General features: G+C 46.4%; 1 protein-coding gene across 1 annotated transcript; it reads left to right on the forward strand.

The window, feature by feature from the left end:
* The first annotated feature begins 7,886 nt into the window (after nt 1–7,886).
* Nucleotides 7,887–13,093, forward strand: LOC114587795 (relaxin-3). Its single transcript, XM_028712557.2, has 2 exons — nt 7,887–8,844; nt 12,388–13,093. The coding sequence occupies exons 1-2, from the start codon at nt 8,403–8,405 to the stop codon at nt 12,753–12,755; spliced, it is 810 nt and encodes a 269-aa protein (XP_028568390.2). The 5' UTR covers nt 7,887–8,402; the 3' UTR covers nt 12,756–13,093.
* Nucleotides 13,094–21,559: the final 8,466 nt, after the last annotated feature.

The following is a 21,559-nucleotide window of genomic DNA, read 5'->3' on the forward strand; positions in this document are numbered from 1 at the left end:
CACAGAGCCTAGGACTTGCCAATCAGAAGGTTGGCGGTTCAAATCCCCATGACGGGCTGAGCTCCAGTTGCTCGGTCCCTGCTCCTGCCAACCTAGCAGTTCGAAAGCACGCCAAAGTGCAAGTAGATAAATAGGTACCACTCCAGTGGGAAGGTAAACGGCATTTCCGTACGCTGCTCTGGTCCGCCAGAAGCGGCTTAGTTATGCTGGCCACATGACCCGGAAGCTGTGCGCCGGCTCCCTCGGCCAATAAAGCGAGATGAGCGCCGCAACCCCAGAGTCGGCCACGACTGGACCTTATGGTCAGGGGTCCCTTTACCCTTTACCTTTAAATAATATTTGGGACGGAGACATGAAAATGTCTCCCCAAGTTGCTTTTTGGCATCGGAGGGAAGTTCTCCCACTGGTGACTGCTCTTTACACTTTTAGAAAGATTTGGTGTCATGTGTAGTTCAGCCTTGATTGTCACACGTTCTGTAACTCATGCCAGTTCAACCTGCTGGCATTTTGAGAAATTAGATCAATTTGAATTGCCTATTTGGGCTATTCACAGGAGGCCTCTTGTTGCATGAAACCCAGACGTCTTTCCTGAAGATTGTCCTTCGCTACATTACATTTCGGGGAAATGGACTTTTTGGAAGATCTGTCTAGGACAAAATTGCGTGGTCACCATGACATGCTAGATAGTGCCATTGAAGCAGCACAATTGTTCTCCGTTCCATAGCTGTGTCATTTTGGTACCATTTTTAAAGTCTTAGCAGAGCAATTCTAACTCCTAGCGAGGAGCAGCAAGGCAGAGTGGCTGATGGATTGCTGGATCCCAGAACCCCGCTGGCTCATGCCAACCAGAAAAGAAACGGGAAGGGGGGAGGATCGTTCTAGGCTGGTGTGACCAAGTAGCCAAATAGGGTCCCAGATATACCATATTTTTTGCTCTATAAGACTCACTTTTTCCCTCCTAAAAAATAAGGGGAAATGTGTGTGCGTCTTATGGAGTGAATCCAGGCTGCGCAGCTATCCCAGAAGCCAGAACAGCAAGAGGGTTCGCTGCGCAGCGATCCTTCTTGCTGTTCTGGCTTCTGGGATTCAGAATATTTTTTTTCTTGTTTTCCTCCTCCAAGAACTAGGTGCGTCTTGTGGTCTGGTGCAAAAAATACAGTACTGGCCAGCTCTGGTCTGTCCCCATAACACAATGTTTTAGGTCCCTATATTAGTAGCATTCCATCTGCTGTCCTTTCATACTTGCTAGTGTAGGCCAGTGAATGGGCACATTTGCTATATCCATCACCAACAATCAGTGGTTAAGTGCTGTCTGTGGGCCTCCATCTGTCTCGAGAGACAACGGAAGACCTTTGGGGGGTAAAGTCAAACTGTTGGAGAGTTACAGTGCCTGCCATGACCGTAGAGACCAATATGGGAGAGACATGTTTTGTTGCAGCTGGGGCAGATGAAGGCATCTGGTTGTGCTGCTGCAGATGCACCAGGGCATTTCTTCTCTGTGTGCTCCTCCCAGCGGTCATTCCTCCTCCGGTCACTGTTGTGGATACACGACCTGTCTGCCTGTCTGCAGGAACTGCGATTGTCTGCAAGGGGTTCCCACATGTCAGGGTTGATGTTGCCAGCCTTTGTGTCACGTTTACAGACATCTTTGCAACATGGAGTTGGTCTGCCAACAGGCCTGGTGCCTGGAGCCAGCTCCCCATTGAGCACATCCTTTGGGATCCTGCTATATTCTGTAATCATGACCAACCCAACAAAGACATTGCCAAGACAGGTTCAAAGATCCCTCTGCCCCCCCCCCCTGTTTCCCAGAGTTGTTGACCTTTCCCCAAGCCTCTGTGGGGATCACTCTCCTCCCACAGAGGCTTGGGAAGGAAGCTGCATGCCTGCCAGCCATATGGTTGACGGGGCACAGCTGACTGGCATGCAGGGAAAGGGGAGGCCGCCGGCAAAGCTGCGCAGCTCCCCCACTCGCTAGGGTGCCCCTGAGAGGCCAGCGCCCTGGCACAACGCACCAGTAAGCCCAATAGGAAAGACGGCTCTGTACCCAGCTCAGCATTGATGGAAAGGTTTCTGGTTATGGCGGATCCAAGGTAGACAAAATTGTCTGGCATGGTTGTTAGTGTCTCTTACTTGGAGTGGGACTGTGTGTGGGAATGGGGAGGGGTACAAATCCCCACTGAACCACAAAGTTTGGGGCAATCGCCATCTCTCAGCCTAACCCCCAGCATAGTATTGCTGTGAGACGAGGAGAACCTTGTATGCCACACTGAGCACCTTGGGGGAAAAACAGGATATAAATTTGATAATAAATAATCACCTTTAAGCATAGGTTCCCTTTGTGGTGGGGGAACCTGCCAAAGCCTCATGTTCCTCACATGAGCATGAAATAATATGAAAAACAAACAAACAACTTTGATAAACTTTCCTGTTGATTGATTATCCTTTGACCCAGGAACGGCAACATAGGCTGCAATCCCAACACACTTACTGGGCAGTAAGCGTCACTGAATTCAACAGGACTTACTTCTGAGTAGATAGACAAAGGGCTGAAGTGATAATCAGTCAACAGATAGGAGATGATGACGGAAGAAATCCGCTGCCCTGGCCTTGCTTGTAGCCTTGGAAAATGTACTCATCTCAAAGCTGTTTTGTGTTCTCTGTGCTTTTACGAGAAAGATTAGCTTGGGTCAGTACTATTATTCTAGAACAAGAGGTGTCGGAACTCACCACAAACACCTCCCTTCTTCTCTTATAATGGCAATGGTGCCCACCTGAGAGGTGCCAGAACTGAGTTCTGGTGAGTTCAGGCCAGGGCCGTCTTAAGCATGTCCGGCACTGTGGTGCAAAGCTCCCTCCAGTGCCCCTCCCCATTTCCCAGAGTTTTTTTTAGGGAGGATGGCACTGCCGGTGGGGCTGGAGGAGGCGGGCAGCAGCTGGAGGGTGGCTCCTCCGGCAGGGAAGAGGCAGAGGCTGGATGTGGCGCCTCCTGGCTCAGCTGGCCACTTTGTGCCACGGTGGCCACGGCAGACGGAGACTCTGGGTGCGGCGTGGCGCTGCTTCGGAGCAGCATGGTGGAGGCGGAGGCAGGCAAGGGCCGGGAGGCACCGTGTCCAGCCTCCACCTCTTCCCTGGCGCCCTCCAGAACTTGGCGCCCTGGTGCCCTGTACCACTAGCCTCTATGGGTAAGACGGCCCTGGTTCAGGTTGAAAAAAAGCCCTGGTTAGGTTAATCTGACCAGTAGTGCCTATGGAGCATTGGCACACCAATGGAGCAGCACTCCCCAATTCTTTCCTGCAGTTGTGATGTGATGCTGCTACTAAAAAGACTAATGCATTTCAAGGTTGCATCAACGGAAGTGTAGCCTCCAGATTGCAGGACGTTTTGCTATAGTATTGGTCCATCTATGGACATGATTCAGATGGGCGTCCTGCATAGAATGTGGACTACCATTTGTCTATCTGTTTGTGCAGCTGCCGCGTTCTTACTGTATGGCTCAAATATTGGTATTTCTGTTAATGTTAATAGAAATATTTCCACGACTTACTCTTTTGCATAGCTGTTTTGCAGTCTGCTTCACCACGATAAATCGCTGGCATGAAAGAAATAAAAAAATTGTACAGTAGCACCTGAGAGACCAACTAAGTTTGTTCTTGGTATAAGCTTGACTCAATGGGTATGGTAAACCTGTTGACGACTGTTAAACGACTGCAATTAGTCCTACAGGAAAAAGCAAGAGATAGTATGCAGATGATTAGTCATTGACTCAATCACCCATCTCCTACTACCCTTCTGAGAAAAAGCTCACCCCACCCTCCCACTATATATAAGGGTCTGGTGACTTCTGTTTCAGTGTATCTGAAGAAGTGTGCATGCACACAAAAGCTCATACCAAGAACAAACTTAGTTGGTCTCTAAGGTGCTACTGGACACACACACACACACACACACACACACACACACACACACACAGCATCAGACCAACATGGCTACCTACCTGAATCTGGTATAAAGGAAGACATTGGAAGATTATTAGGAAACCGGCAGTTGTGATTTGTTATGAAAACTGAGTACATATGGCTATGCATTGTTCCCCTCACATTTTTCAAATTAATTGTACTAAAGTTTTTTGCGGTTTTTTAAAATAACATGCTGTGAACTGGATCACACCTGTAATGTTCAAGCATAGGATGTATAGTAATCTCAAACAGTCAGTTCATTCTGCTGTGATTTCACTTATGTTTCCCCCACTTACTAACATTTTGTTTGACCCATTCAATATCGTGAAAAAAGGCAGTTGGCAGTTTACAGTCACAGGCAAACAAGCAAACAAATCACTCTACAGTGGTACCTCGGGTTACAGACGCTTCAGGTTACAGACACTTCAGGTTACAGACTCCGCTAACCCAGAAATAGTACCTCGGGTTAAGAACTTTGCTTCAGGATGAGAACATAAATCGCGCGGCGGCAGCGGGAGGCCCCATTAGCTAAAGTGGTACCTCACGTTAAGAACAGTTTCAGGTTAAGAACAGACATCCACAACGAATTAAGTTCTTAACCCGAGGTACCACTGTACTTAAGAGTGCAATAGGGTTGCAATCCAGTCCAGCCCTAATTGGAAATAAGTCCCATTGAATATAGTGGACTTTGTTGAGTGAAAAGCAAGCAATGGATGGGCCAGCTATCAAAAGCCAGCCTTTTGCCTGGTACATGCTGAATGAAGGTCAGCTCCCCTCAGTTCATTCTGTACGATCAAATCCGGAGACAGAATGAAAAAATGGACCTGACATCTGTACAAACAAGGCGTCAGTGTCTGCCAGAATATGAAAACAAAGATAACTTTATTTTGCTGGTTTAGAGCTCGGTTACTGTTGTTGGCTGAGACTTGAGCTATAAACATTTTTTTTGTCCTGAACTCTGCTGAATGAGGCAAGACACTTTCTCAACTTCACTCTCCTATCTACAATATGGAAGTAATACTGACCTAGTAAGATGATCCTCATCAAAGGTCCCCTCTCTCAGCCGTCACCTGGCAGCTGCCACTCCACCAGCTCTGCGGGAAGACCAGCACCCTCAGGTGCCCCCTGCCCAAGCTGTGCCTATGCCATTTAATAATTTGTGCCAGGTTGCCCTTTTTCATTTTCCCTCCCTGTTCCTTTTTCCTTTTGTGCTGTGTATTTTAGGTTGTAAACCTGCAGGCAGGGTCTTGTTTTATGTTTTCTACTCTGGGAGGCTTTTTTTGGAAGAGCAGGATACAAGGGTGGTGCAATGCGTAGCCCTCAAGACCTTTTCTGGCACCCCTCAGCAACACTTGGTGCATCCTGCCTGGGCGTCAAATTTTGGGCTCACTCCCCCCACCCCTGTTGTGCAAAAGCAGGTTCCCTGTTGAAGTACACTTGCGGCTCACTTGGTATGGAAAGTTGGGCTGCCAAGGTCTATATAAATAACCAATAAACAGCCAATAATAATGTGAAGCACTTTATAAAATGTTCAGAGGACTTTATAAATGTTAGGTACTTCCACGGTGTGCTGCAGAACCCCCCGTTGTGGCCTCATTTCATTCCATCTGAAGGAATGTAAATCTGTCAGTTTTTGACTGTGGTAATTTGACTGTAGAATTGATGCTTTTGAATTATGGTGCTGGAGGAGACTCTTGAGAGTCCCATGGACTGCAAGAAGATCAAACGCATCCATTCTTAAGGAAATCAGCCCTGAGTGCTCGCTGGAAGGACAGATCGTGAAGCTGAGGCTCCAGTACTTTGGCCACCTCATGAGAAGAGAAGACTCCCTGGAGAAGACACTGGTGCTGGGAAAGATGGAGGGCACAAGGAGAAGGGGGCGACAGAGGATGAGATGGTTGGATAGTGTTTTCGAGGTTACCAGCATGAGTTTGACCAAACTGCGGGAGGTAGTGGAGGACAGAGGTGCCTGGCGTGCTCTGGTCCATGCGGTCACGAAGAGTCGGACACGACTAAACGACTAAACAACAACAACAACAACTGGGAATAAGCGAGTGCTTTAAGGCTGATTCTGTGCTGCCTCTGCAAGAGCCCGCCATAGGCATGAAGTCGTGCTTCAAGAAAGGAGACTCCGCCCCAAAATCCAACTATTCTGGACAACAGCCATACAAGAAATATGTAAAATAACTAAGCAAGTATTAGAAATCACCCCAGAACTGGCTCTACTAAACATATTCCAATAATGCCCACTCACATTACAAAGAACTCATAACCCACCTACTTTCAGCAGCCAGAAACATCATAACCAGACACTGGAGAGACCTGTCAGGAGTAAGCATGGACCAATGGTACCAAATAGTATGGGAAACAGCCCTACTAGAAAAATTAACCGATAAACTGAAACTGACACGGGGACAAACAGAAGACGACACCTTCACCCCGGTATGGCTCCCCTTTATCACATACACAGCCCAACAAGACAATGACAATAATCCACCAACAGCATACGAATCAATATGGCTAACCTGATTCAAAAACACCCACTCACACACGAAAACAAAGTTCAGCACAGCCAATCACGAACAAGCCACCGCACCCTAGGCCAACCACAATTTCTCTCACCATCAAAGGAACACAAGCGAATAGCCAAGAGAACCCACACAAACAATGCTGACACAAAAACCCACAGATATATTAAGCAAAATAGAAATATCGCCTCCCGACCCCCACCCACCTCTTCTCCCCTTTTTTCTTCCTAATGTAACCCTAATGGTTCAACAAATGAAACTGACCTATGGAAAATGTAACTTGAAAAAAGAGACATTGCGCGTACCTTTGCAAACCAAGAAAACTTTAATAAAATATTGTTTAAAAGAAAAGAAAAGAAAATTCCGACTAAACATCAGGAAGAACTTTCTGACCTTGCCATTCGACTGTGGAACGGACGCCCTCAGAAGGTGGTGGACTCTCTCTCCTTGGAGGATTTTAAGCCAAGATTGGATGGTCATCTGTCATCAGAGGTGGTTTTTAGGGTAGAGCTACCACAATACCAAAGAACTGAGTGAGAGGGCTGCCAAATTTTAGCGTTCCACAGGGCACCACTGAAATTCGAGAGCCCAAAGTCTGCCACTGCTGTCCTGGATGTTTTAGTTGAAGGGACCCGCGGCGTCCCTTCTACGATTCTCGCCAGGGGTGCCAACTTGAATAAAATATGGGAGTGGGGGGAGAAGGTAAGCTCCGCCCTGCAAAATCGATCACAAGATGTGGAACGCAAACACCATTTGAATGAACCCATGAACATTTTTTGCAGGGGGGCAGCTGCCTCAAATATTTTATTGGGGGGGGGGGGGGCAAAGGGACCTCGGCTCCTAGGAGTCAGTGCCTGATTCTCATTGTAGCTCAAAAAAAAAAAAAAAAGAGTGATGCTTGACATACACCCTGGGACAGCTCAGTTGGTAGAACATGAGGCCCTTAATCTCTTTTTTTAAATAACGAATTCTATTAAATCTTCCAAATTATTACATAACTCCAATCATATATATCATTTGGTTTTTTTGTTCCACATTTTCTTGACTTCCCTTCCCTCCTTCCCTGATGTTTTTTTCCCCATTCCCTCTTCAGGGCTGCATTAAAACACACCTACATTTATTTTCTAAGCCACGCAAACCCATTCTCCACATTCTCAAATCCTGCATGTGATTTTGCATAAGAACGATAATTCGATAGGTAATCTGCCAATGGCCTCTATTCTTCTATGAAACTATGACACTCCTAAGATCAGGGCCGTGGATTCAAATCTCATTTTGAGCAAAAGATTCCTGCATGGCAGGGGGTTGGACTAGATGACCCTCGTGGTCCCTTCCCAACTTTACAAGTCTATGATTCTTGGAGCTCGAGGAGGAGGAGAGGTTTGAAGAGTTCCTTGCCAAAGACTGGGCTGGTTTAGATGAAGATGAAGATGCACATGTGCGGGAATACAATTGAAATGATGACAACGTGGAAGATGATTTCTTCAATCAGCTAAGAGATGAATTAGGGGGGGGGGGGGAACATGGCTACAAGATGGAAACCTTACAGCTTTCAGTGATGCTGTGGTCTGAGATAGCTGTATCATAGGTACCAACTCCCCTGGGACCTGGGAGCCTGAGCACCAACAAAATTCCCCATGAAGGGACAGGGCACCCACAAATTTCGGTGCCATGGCCATGCACGCTCCACGGCCCCCACGGTTATGCTAGCTGGAAGCAGAAATACTAGATTGTCCGTTATCTATTCCCCCCCCCCCAATTGTTTCGTGTCCGGATGTTCAGTTTTTGAAATATGGGAACCCTTAAAAAGAAAGAAAAATAAGACGTTCCCTTCCTAAAGCCCAGTGGCCATCTGGCAGGGGCTTCTCTCTAGGAAATTAATAAAGGGAGGTGGGCGAGGAAGCAGAGGACGGAAATGAGAAGTGTGGAAAGTCGTGTGCGTGTGGATGAGTCAGAGGCGGAGGGTCTCCTCTCGCTCTATAAAGCGCGCGCGGCGAAGGTTGCGGCTCAGCGCTCCAGCCGCCAGTCCTTCGCGCTCGACGGCGCGTCTTTGCAGGACTCCGAGCCGACGGAAGGGCGGGACAAGGCGGCGGCCAAAGGCAGGCGAGGGCGCGCGTTCGCCATGAGGCTCCGCGGGCTGCTGCCGGTTTTGCTGCTGCTGACGACCGAGCTGACCTTCCGGAGCTCCCCGGCGGCCGGAGCCTCGGCATCCCCCCAAGACGGCGAGTACGCCGTGAAGCTGTGCGGACGAGAGTTCATCCGCGCCGTCATCTTCACCTGCGGAGGGTCGCGCTGGAGGAGGGTCGCCGAGAGACCCACGGAGCAGGCACCACTAGACGCCGCCAGGGCGCGCGCTGGTAAGACGCTCGCGAGGCGCCGTCGGGGGAAACGGGGGTCGCGGGGGGTCGGGGGCGTCTCGTCTTCCATAGTGGGCGGTCATTATTGTTAATAATAAAAATAATAACAATAAATTAGACGAAGCGCTGTGGCTCTTCCCGCTGAGACATGGTGCCAAACGAACATCTCCAATATCCAACCTCGTCTTCGAAAGACCAGGAAAAGTACAGATCCCCGGGGAAGGGGGGGGGGAGTTTTCTCTCTCCGCCTCACGCTCAGACTTTCAAGATCCTCGCTTCTAAAGCAGGATTTAGGTCGCGATCCTGCAGAGTAGACCCATGTCTGGGGATAGGTCCCCCCTCCATGGAGCTCGAGAGAACCATTTGGAGACTCGTGCGTAAAGACGCACTGCCAAGTCCGTTCTCCCGAGCTGGATGTGGAACAGCACCCACGAGGGTCATCTAGTCCGACCCCCTGCTCCTGCACTTCAGGAATCTTTTGCTCAGCAGTGCGACTCGAACCCACGACCCTGAGACGAGGAGGCTGCCGCTCGACGCGAGCTATCCATAGGGCCGCTTCTCAACACAAAACGCATCGCCAAAGATCGAAACATCAAGACCGCCCCACCACTTTGCTTTCCCTACCCTTTAGTATACAGTGGTACCTCGGGTTACATACGCTTCAGGTTACAGACTCCGCTAACCCAGAAATAGTACCTCAGGTTAAGAACTTTGCTTCAGGATGAGAACAGAAATCGTGCTCCGGCGGCACAGCGGCAGCAGGAGGCCCCATTAGCTAAAGTGGTGCTTCAGGTTAAGAACAGTTTCAGGTTAAGAACGGACCTCCGGAATTAAGTACTTAACCTGAGGTACCACTGTAAAAGCAATGATGGTAATTTTATTATTTCTGTGCCGACCATCTGACTGGGATGCCCCAGGAAAATATCCGTATAAAAACCACAATGAAACCTCAAACATCAAAAACTTCGCTGCCTTCTAAAAGTCGTGCAGTTGTTTCTCTGTTTGACATCTGATGAGAGGGCATAGCTGTCAACTTTTCCCTTTTCTTGCGAGGAATCCTATTCGAATTTCCCTTAAAAAACGGGAAACGTTGACAGCTATGTGAGAGGGCATTTCCCAGGGCAGGCTCCACAGCCCCTCTCAGTATACCGTCTTTACCTCGTTGTTTCTGAGTCGCTAAAGCTTTAGCTCCCCAAAACTGTAAATTGCCCCTGTTGTATTTGTTTGAAAGTGGATCTAGAGAGCATCATTCTCACCTGAAGCCCCTGCATCATGGCAAAAACTGGAAACACAGAGTGGTAGGCAGCTCAGCTGATCTTGTGAATAAGGCAGTGACATGTTAGTTTCCCCATAAACTTCAAGGAGGCAGATGCAAAAAAACTGATATCCAGTTTTAGGCTGCCATTGTGCCTTGCTCTAGTTTAACCTCAGATTAGTCTTTGAAACACTAGCAAGCATGAATACATACAAAAGCAACTTCTCATTTAAAATAAATTGGGGGTGGGGGCAAATGAAATATGTATAATCCAGCCCAAAGTTAAGTCTTTCAAATGTCTTGCTGATTTCAGTGGTGCTTGTGCATTCTCTTCGTTTGATTTCAAGGAGACTTAAGACTTGTGGAATTTGCATACCACCACCCCCAATTTGTTTGAATTGCAAATAGTGTGTGTGTGTGTGTCTCTGTGTGTGTCTGTCTGTGTGTGTGTGTGTTTGCACCACACATAATCTATTGTTTCCTGTGATGAGAGTGGGTAACAAGTAGAAGACTGCCTGCTGCTCACAGCTTCTCTGATTGACATGCTCAACTGGTTAATTCATAAAGAAATGTCTTAGGCGAGTGCTTGCAGATTATTTTAACACAATATAAAGTGGTAAATGAAAGTATATAGCAGTTCTACTATAAAGCCCCAGCATATGCTATAAATCTTGATTTAGACACTTGGTTTAGACCAGAAGCAGTTTGATCAATAAAAAGACCTTAGCATGGGGATTTGCCCCAGTTTGAAGATGAGCACCAAGGCAGGTAATAACAGCTATTTTAATTAGGACTTCCAATATTCATGTGTCTTTAAATTTCAACTATCCTTTTGAGGAAAAGACTGGAAACTCAAACATCTAAATCGAGGACTTATAAAAAACATTCTACCACATATACTGGCACAATCTCATTTTATATAGCTGTTACATCTGCAAATGTACATTTTTCTGCTGTATATACCGGAAATGCCATATCAAAATTCAGTTGAAGCATGAATGAGTTGCAGAAATTGGGGGGGGGGGGCCTAGAGTTCAAAACTCAGCCGCATCCAACAGCTATCTCTTAGATAAATTCCAAGTTTTAAAATGATGTATTGGGAATTTCCAATAGTGATGTTTGGCAAACAGGTGTTCTTTTTTTAAAAGCAAAATACGTTGGATATTCTGCATGATTACCTAGTAAATAGACCTACTGAATTAAATATGGCAATAATAACTCAGCCTGTATTATAGAATCAGTGAGGTTTTCGGAAACGTGGTGTGAAAAATCATAAGTGGTCTAAAATGGGGAAGGATCAGTGCCCTATCTCTAAATCACAACCTTACTACATGCTCAATATTTCAAGGTGAAGATACTTTAGCTATAAGAAAATGATGTGGTTGTGTCTTTTGACTGGGATAATTATACTTTCCTGTTTCCTGCAATATATTTCTATTCTTCAGATCCCTACCTCTTTACAGGAATCACATTTTGAGTCCCAGATTCTAGCAGCGAACTTAGAAAATTTGCTCAGCAATTTCTTTTTGTACTTGAAATGTTTACGGGTAAAAAAAAACCCCAATTGTTGAATAATAAATTATTGGTATATTTTGGACTTGTTAAAATAAGATGTATTGTTTAGTGAGGGTTGCCATACACCCAGAATTTCCCATACATAGCCCGCAATCAGCCATCGGAAGCAGTGTCCGGGCTGAAATGTCTGGGAAAATCTGGACATGTTGTTGTTGTTGTTAGTTGTTTAGTCGTGTCCGACTCTTCGTGACCCCATGGACCAGAGCACACCAGGCACTCCTGTCTTCCACTGCCTCCCACAGTTTGGTCAAACTCATGTTCGTAGCTTCGAGAACACCGTCCAACCATCTTGTCCTCTGTCGTCCCCTTCTCCTTGTGCCCTCCATCTTTCCCAACATCAGGGTCTTTTCCAGGGAGTTTTCTCTAACATACAGTCGGCATTGTCTGGTTTTAGTGGTTTTCCTTCAAAATAGGTCAAAAATTTCATGATTTTTTGAGATTTTGCAAAAGGAAAAAACCTCAACAATTTTGGGTAAAAAAAAAAAAATCTCAACATAATATGGCAGCCCTAGTTTAGTTAGCAAAATTTGCATATCACTACTTATCCTTGCAAGCTGCTCCTGAAATATTTTGGTGAACCAGTGGGGTAAAATGTGTATAGGTAAATGCATGAATAATACCCACAGTATCACTAACAAATTTCTTCCAGGAAACTCAGTAGACATTTTACAATGGGTGGCCTTTTGATAGTTTCCTTTGTTTTACCTTAACAGAGTTTCTTCAAACTAGCACGGACAAAGGACTGGATAATGTTAACTTGCAGTCTGTCTTGGATCCTGAACTGGAGCAACTGCAAAGCATCAGTCAACAAGCTGGAAAGCCGTCGCTGAAAGACTTTTTAAATTTATATGATTATTTTAATGAATATGTTCCTACTTCCAGTGAATACAATGAATACATCCGTCAATTGGGAGATGCAGCCCACGAAAGGAGAAGCGAAACTGGGTTTGCCAATTCCATCAGCTCATATAACTTTCCTTTGGTCAAACAGCCTAGAATAAAGCGTGCAACCCCTGTGGGGATGGCCGGACTGTGCTGTAATTGGGGATGTACCAAAACTGAGATTAGTAGATTGTGTTAAGAATACCTTTATATTTGCACATCCAATTTTTCAGGAACACCCAAAACTCAGTCTTGTTTGCAGTGCTTTTTAATTGAATACTGCTTGTACGAAAAAGAAGATTGCTGATTTGTAATCTATTTTGTCTCCAAATTATTGATGGTGTCCTGGTTTCCTGTAAAAAATACAAACCACATGAATTGCCATTATAATTATGTTTTGCACTAAATGTATTTGCATTTTGTTATGTGTTCATTTTCCTACTCCAATTCTTCTAAAATTATGCTGATTTGTGTGCCACATTTGCCACACTGAAGAGAGAAACCCAACCTTTAATTAAAGTGTTATATAGTCTACAATGTGCTTGTGTGAAATCGAAAGCTAATGGATATAACTCAGCCAGGGATATATTGTCCTATGTGTTCCCAATGTGCCGAAGTTCCATAAACACAAAGCTAAATACATACAATAAAATGTAGTTGTCCTAGATTACCTGGGGCATGAGCTATACTGGTTACACATTGCACATAAAAGTGAAGAGGCTCGTTTAAATACGTAGAGAAAACCATGCAGGAATTCATTGGCTCAGGGATGGCCACATCAGAATTCCCCTTTAAAACTTTCAATCTACTAAACCACGGCTTGCGGTTTTTCTGCCAGCATACCTAGCTATGGCCAGAGATAAGGTACCCCGGAGCTCTCCAGGACTCTTCATCACAGGTGCACGAGAACACATAAACTGCCCCTGATTTTTTTGAGGCCACCCTTTTCTTTCCAGAACCCGAGACCTGGTTTTCTACCAACCAGGGAGCACCTCTGTCTTGCTTGGATCAGATCTCAGTTGGTTTGCTTCATTAAGCCTCTAGACACTTGCTGAGGGGTTTTCACTGCCTCTTTCTTAAATGCAACTACTGTAATCATAACAACATCAAAGCTCTTGAATATATTTCAGCATAAGATTAGTTAGACCTGTTGGGTTAAACCAACTGTTAGCTTAGCCTTCTGTTTCCAAATCAATAAATGTCGGGCATGTTAATGTGTTTGGAAACAGGAGTCCCACTTTTATGTGCCTGTGTAGATGGCTGTTTGTTTGTGTTTTGCAAAAGACTGCAAGGATTCACCTACAAACAAGACAGCTGTATGTCTTTGCAGACTCAGGTGGCAACTTGAGTCTTTTAAATATTACGGGACAAGCAACCATAATATATTGCACATACAAAACTAGTTCTAACGCAGATGCCTGTAGTACAAATTCTATATGCTGTCAAAATACCGTATTTTGCATTTTACGATTCTTGTTTTATTAAGCACTGCTCCATTTTAGCAGAAACTGTGTTCAATACCATTTTTGGAAGTGTCACTCCAAATAATACATAGTATCGCTGCCAAACTAACCCTGGTAGAAGTAGTGAAGGAAGGATAGTTCTAAAGTTAATTCTAGTAAATTGCTGAGAAGACGACTCTGGAAACCAGACCACAAGACAGGGTCTTGGAGGTTTAAAAATATCAGTGACTCTGCTATTAATTTGTGGACTAAATTATCCTTGATAACCAATTTATCTGGTAAAGCAGGAAAAATTGTTTGACAATAAATGCTGCAAGTCTACTAAAGAAAGCCTTTAGAGGCCCATTTCCAGATGTGGCTAGAACAAACACAGGAGGAGGGATGTTCATATAGTTAATATGGTTGCATATTTTATAGAACAGCATCAAACTAGAATGACAGGATTTGCATTTTCAGGTGCAAAATACTACAGCGATAAACATTCAGCTTCTTAATTACAAAGGAAGAAAGAATGAACTTGTGAAGAATATTTTGGGATATCCACATGATCTCTAAGTCCTCACTCACATGCACGGTACACACTGAAATAATGTCACCCAGCCGTCGTGCAGTTGAAGGAATGGAGAAGGAGGCACATTGGCACGCAAAGTCAGCCTCCAGGTGTGACCGGGGTGGAATCTGTAAAGGTAAAGGGACCCCTGACCATTAGGTCCAGTTGTGACCGACTCCGCTCATCTCGCTTTATTGGCCAAGGGAGCCGGCGTACAGCTTCCAGGTCATGTGGCCAGCATGACAAAGGCGCTTCTGGCAAACCAGAGCAGAGCATGGAAACACTGTTTACCTTCCCGCCAGAGTGGTACCTATTTATCTACTTCACTTTGATGTGCTTTTGAACTGCTAGGTTGGCAGGAGCAGGGACCAAGCAACGGGAGCTCACCCCGTCACGGGGATTCGAACCGCCGGCCTTCTGAACGGCAAGTCCTAGGCTCTGTGGTTTAACCCACAGCGCCACCCACATCCCTGTGTATATATATAGCTCACAATAAATATACTGCACTGAAAAACCTGGAACTCTGAGCATTTCTACTAAAGAATTCTACTGCGAAGAATTCGCAACACTAGCGCCTCCGACGGGTGCTGGAGGTGCGCAGGCACCAAGTCCCCGCTCCGCCTTGCTTACCTCCCCACTCTCCCCTCCCCAGACTCTCCTCACAGACTCTCCACCAGGCGCCCTCGAGAGCATAGCACCCTGGGCCTGTGCACCACTTGCACCACTGGGTAGAGATGGCCCTGTTTTAAAGCATCTGAATGGCCAAGCCCAAACCTCTCTTTCTCAGAAGAGCTCTGATCCCAGATCCGCATGGATATGTAGCCATAGTATCATTGTCTTCCAGGCCAATAACAATCCAGGTTGTCAAACCGGGGCTCACATGCCGTTCATCTTTACCTGGTTGCGTATCAAGGAATGATCCGGGATCAGCTTTGGTCACTAAGCAAACAGGAAGGTTCAGGGCAGCTACCAGAGCTGGTAAATGTGCAGCTGGGCAAAAATGATCTGAAAAATAGAGAAGGACTCCGCCTCAGCCTCACAGCCAGGTTGCACGATGACCAGCTGCTGTCCCACTCACTCTGCTCACCAACAGTGTCCCTTTGAGCTCCTGTTTTCCTGCCCAACAAATGCACACCTTCGCCTCCACCTGCCCAAACTTCACATGATGTCCATGTACTCTGGCTTCTGTCTACTTTGTGCCTTCTGATCCTCTCCCTCACTCCTTTCTCATTATGATAACATGGAGATTTTAATGTACAGGAACAGGTGCCTTTGATTTTCAGACTATTTCAGCCCCCACATGCAAGAATGCACAAGTACAGGACATCTTCGCTTTCCCTCAAAGGCCTTGCCTTCTTTTTCCAGATCACAAAGTGTTGCACCTTATTTAAAGGGCGGGCAGGTAGAGGCTGAGCTCAGTGTTTGCTGGCTAGGACGGAGACACCCAGCGGCGTAGCATGGGTTGTCAGCACCCGGGGCAAGGCAAGTAATTTGCGCCCCCTAACCCGGGGCAAGGCAAGTAATTTGCGCCCCCTAACCCCTAACCTGCCGCCGCTGCCAGCTTCTTCTTGCTGCTGCCTGGGCTGGGGTATTTACGGTAAGGTAGCCACGGCGGCGGCGGGGGGTCCGTGTCAGGTGATCTGAGGCGAGTTGCCGTGGGCACTGCCGCCCAAACGACGCCGCTTGCCCAGAGGAGGAGGAGGGCAGAGAGGCGAGGAAAATGCAACATGGCCCAGCAGCTGCAGCAGCAGCGGCGGCCGTGGGGCTGTGAGGAGGGGCTGCCTGGCGCGCCCTCCACGGCCCTGACACGCGGGGACCGCGGCGAGCGCTGAGAGCCGCTGCCAGCTCATCGGTTCCGCGAGACATGGGGCTCTGCTACAGCCTGCGCCCGAGGCTCTTCGGCGACTCCGGAGGCGGCGAGCGCGCCCCCCCAGATGTTGCGCCCGGTGCGGCCGGCCCCCCTGCACCCCCCACGCTACGCCACTGGAGACACCTGGGAGCTCAAAGATAAATTGAGGGAGAGCAGAGTCAGTGGCTGAGTGGAAATGGGCAACATGAGCATGGACCACCTCTTGCTATTGCTGTTAGTTACACTGCCAATAGAAGTGCTGCCCCAACACATAAGAAAACATTGTGCCCGCCATTACTTCAAGGCAGTTGAATATATCTGTGAAATGTACGATCACGCAAGCTCCCTGCTGGACGATCTACGGTATTCCGGTCCCCCACGTGTTGGTAAGTGATTCAGCCAAAGTTGAGCTACCAGCCAGTCCTTCACCATGTAGCTTGCTGCTCTTTTGTATTCCTGTTCAAGAGAAGTAAGGTGGCTTCTACAAGGGAGCGCATGGGATTTTCCATATTTCGGGCCAAAGTTCCAGTTTTTAGTTAAAATCTGTATAAGTGGGTACAGGAAGAAAAGAAATGGATTAGAAAGCAGTTTGGTTTAATGCACAGTCTGCAGACGGATGTTTTGTTTTGTTTTTAACCCAAGTGAAATGATCCCTGGTCAGCTTTTGGAGAGAAAATGTTTCTTTTTTCTGCTGCAGTTGACGTTGGATTTAGGCTTTTTACGACAAGATTTTATTCCATTCAGAATTCATCAAGGATATCTAGTCTGACATAGCAGTAGTAGCCTGTGATTTAAAAAAAAAAAAAAATAGTGGTCTTTTGTCAACTATCCTTTTTTTCTTGCAAAAGAAATGTGCATTTGCTTCTCGTTTGTTAATACTAAGAGTCATCTTTCAGTATTGTAGTTCTGTTGAAATGGAAGTATGGAAATCTTTCTAGACTCTTTCGTAATGGTCAGACCATTTCCTGGTAGGACTTAGGCTTACAACTGCTTTTGCTTTTCACAGGTATTTAAAGTGGGTTTTCCCTGAAGGTTGATGGAATCCGATAGATTCTTAAGGGTCTTTGGCGAGTTTACAGCTAGCATGGGTGGCATTCTCTCAAAGAACTAGTTACTCCATAGAATAGAGAACTGATTAATTATTTCACCATTACTTGCAAATGCCCTTTCTCACAGGGCACAGAGTCTTGCTGCTAATTTACTAGAGAGCTGAGGGCAATGAAGCAGATAGGGAAATGGCTTGAATCCAAGTGGCAGAAAATATCATGCGGACAGAAACACAAGAGCACATTGGCTTTGCAGATAAATCATTAAATTTATTTAGTTCTGAAAATTGTCAGGTGCTCTGTTAAAAGTAGAGATAAAGAAATATTGTGAAGAATCAATGAATGTTCTCTGAGATGAGAGCCCAAACTTTGTAACATGCAATGGATTGTTTTCAAATTATTTTAATTCCACTGTTAATCTTTATTTCTAAAAAAATACAATTTGTTGGTACAAACCAGAAAATCGAATGAAGAGGACCAAGCAATGAATGATATTGTGCAGTGTTATCAATACTTGTTTCTCATCAATAGTAGTAGTACAATTTTTTTAAAAAAATAAAAAAGTACTTAAACAAACCACCCCAAAATCTATTCCCAGCACCCAATAAAACTAACATTCCAATATGTCAACAATACTTTTCTTAGTTAAGATGCACGGAGGATTCAGAATTTATAAGGACTTTTGCAAACCAAAGTCAGATAAATTTTATTTAAAGTAACTGAGGTTGCAATCCTGGGCATATTTAGCATGTGACTAGCATACATTTTGACGGGACGCGGGTGGCGCTGTGGGTAAAAGCCTCAGCGCCTAGGGCTTGCCGATCAAAAGGTCGGCGGTTCGAATCCCTGCGGCGGGGTGCACTCCCGCTGCTCGGTCCCAGCGCCTGCCAACCTAGCAGTTCGAAAGCACCCCCGGGTGCAAGTAGATAAATAGGGACCGCTTACCAGCGGGAAGGTAAACGGCGTTCCGTGTGCTGCGCTGGCTCACCAGATGCAGCTTTGTCACGCTGGCCATGTGACCTGGAAGTGTCTGCGGACAGCGCTGGCCTCCGGCCTATAGAGTGAGATGGGCACACAACCCCAGAGTCTGTCAAGACTGGCCCGTACGGGCAGGGGTACCTTTACCTTTACCTAGCATACATTTAATAGGACGTACTTCTGTCTGAGAAGGCCCTATAGGATGACGGCAATGGAAACCAAGTCTTCTGTTTAACTGCATTTCCTATATGCAATAGCTTCAGAAGATGAGATGAGAAGCATAATGGTTTTGTCTTTCCTTTTCAGAGTTAGCTGAAGACCACCGCCGACCCAATGCAGAGCCATCGCCGGGACATTTATTTGAGTCAAATAACCCTCGCAAGAATTCTATGGATGCAACTGAGGAGAATGCTCGGCAGAAGATAAAATATCTACTAGGCATTGCCAGCCGTGTTAGATCAGGTTTCCCACAAGTCAAATACTTCAAAAGACAAGAGATGTACCTGCCAAGGAAGTGTTGCACAGTGGGATGCAGCGTGGAGGAAATTATCGATGCCCAATGTTAGAAATACTGGTACAGTTGCAGTGCTGCTTGACCATTGTGTACACAAAGGAGAAGCACAGATGATTTTTAACCCCGTCTTGTATGCAATTAATTGTAGGCTTCTTAGTGCCTTGGGAAAATCTGGGGTGGTGTCTTTGCATTGTGACAGCAAACCATTACAAAATTCTGCAGTGGTTTTGCTGAGATGCATCCACACCCCTTCTCTTCTAGAGCTTGTCTTGGATCTCATGCTGAACTTTCCATGGAAATTGTAATGCTTAAGGGAGACTATCCACTGTTAAATAAAGTAGTACGAGAGCAAAGGATTGTGGTTCTTTGACCTCCAGCACCATGGAAATAAAATATTTGGTTGCAGATGTGATTCATAACACACTTGCCATCATGAATGCAATGGGAATTATTCAGATTGCTTTAGCAAACATAGAATGGCTTCCCTCTCCAAATCCCATATTGTTACCAAAGTTCCACACCCAAGAGGTAGCTAGATTTTGGGTTGGGGGGGCAGTTTCTAGGCACTCACCCAGGGTCTGTATTCCTTTGAGAATCGATACGTGGTGGAGACTGTCATAAATTTAAGACTCCTGAGTTTAGATGGAGGGAGTCCAGATCTTACTTCAAGTCACAAGAAAGGGGACTCCAATCTTCCAATCAGGAAGAACTTTCTGACAGTAAGAGCTCTTCAATAGATGAGCGGTCTCTCTCGGGAGGTTGTGAACACCGTAAGCAGAGGTTGGATGGCTATCTGTCACAGATGCTTTAGCTGAGACTCCTGCATTGCAGGGGGTTGGACTGAATGACCTTTGGGTTCCCTTCCAGCTCTACAATTCTATGATTCCACAGCACTGTGACAATCCTGCCCCTGCTACTGGCCTTCACAGAAGCTTCACCCTTCTCCCCCCTTCCTCCAGCCTCCCGAATTCCAAAGCTAGATTTTCCTGTAACTTCACACTCAGGTGTGCTAAACCTACAGAGAAGGCCCTCTGCCTGGTGCCCTGTAACCTCACTTCTTGCAATGAGGGAACTGCTGGAAGACCCTCGGAGCTGGACTTCAGTGTCTGGACAGAATGATGGGGGTGGAGACGCTCCTTCAGGTATACAGTGCCGAGGTCATTTAGGGCTTTAAAGGTCTCACTAACACTTTGAATTGTGCTCAGAAACAGACTGGTAGCCAATGTAGATCCTTCAGGACAAGAGTTATGTGGTCCTGGTAGCTGCTCTCAGTCACCACTCTAGCAGCCACATTCTGGGTTAGTTGTAGTTTCCATGTCACCATCAAAGGTGGCCCCAAGTAGAGCGCATTGCAGTAATCCAAGCAGGAGATAACCAGGGCATGTACCACTCTGGTGAGACAGTCTGCAGGCAGCGTACCAGATGGATCTAGTTGACAGCCACCCTGGAAACAGAACTGACCTGTGCCTTCATGGACAGCTGTGAGTCCAAAATGACTCCCAGGCTGCGCACCTGGTCCTTCAGGGATACTATTACTCCATTCAGAACCAGGGTGTCTCCCCACGCCTTCCGGTCTCCTGTCCCCCAGAAACAATACTTCTGTCTTGTTGGGATTCAGTTTCAATGCATTAGCCGCCACCCATCTTCCAACCACCTCTAGACACTCACACAGGATGTTCACTGCCTTTACTGGTTCCAATTTAAAGGAGAGGTAGAGCTGGGGATCATCCACAAACTAGTGAGCGCCCAGCCCAAACTCTGTGATGATTTCTCCCAGTGGCTTCATATGGATGTTGAAAAGCACGGGGGAGAGGATGGATCCCTGAGGGACCCCACCAGTGAGCTCCTAGGGGTCCAAACACTCATCCCCCTACACCACTTTCTGGACACAGCCCAGGATGGAGTGGAACCACTACATGACACTGCCCCCAGCTCTCAACATCCCCTAGATGGTTTAGAAATATACCATGGTCAATGGTATGAAGAGCCGCTGAGAGATACAGCAGAACCAGGAAACAGCTTTCGCTGCTGTCCCTAGTTCACCAGAGATCATCTACCAGTGCAAACAAGGTGGTTTCAGTCCCATGATGGGGCCTGAATCCCAGTTGGAAGGGATCCAAACGGTCTTCATCCTCCAGGCGTGCTTGGAGTTGTTCAGTGACCCCCCACCCTTGCCCAAGAATGGAAGATTTGGGGCCGGGCAATAATTGACCATAATGGCCAAATATGGTTTTTTAGGAAGTGGTTTAATAATCGCTTCTTTAAGTGGGTCTGGGAAGACTCCCTCACAGAGGGAAGCATTCACCACTCTACATTGTTCAGCACTTCCTGACTCGGTTTTATGAGGTGCCACCACTTTTACATGAGGTGCAATACTTTACATTTCTCCCTTTTAAAAAGTTCATCTTGTTTGTTTTGGCCCAGTTCTCTAATCTGTCAAGGTCGTTTTGAAGTGTGATCCTGTCCTCTGGGGTGTTAGCCACCCCTCCCAGTTTGGTGTCATCTGCAAATTTGATCAGGATGCCTTTGAGTCCATCATCCAAGTCGTTGATAAAGATGTTGAATAAGACTGGGCCCAAGACAGAACCCTGTGGCACCCCACT

Source organism: Podarcis muralis, chromosome 17 (genome assembly GCF_964188315.1).
Source record: "Podarcis muralis chromosome 17, rPodMur119.hap1.1, whole genome shotgun sequence".
Taxonomy (NCBI): domain Eukaryota; kingdom Metazoa; phylum Chordata; class Lepidosauria; order Squamata; family Lacertidae; genus Podarcis; species Podarcis muralis.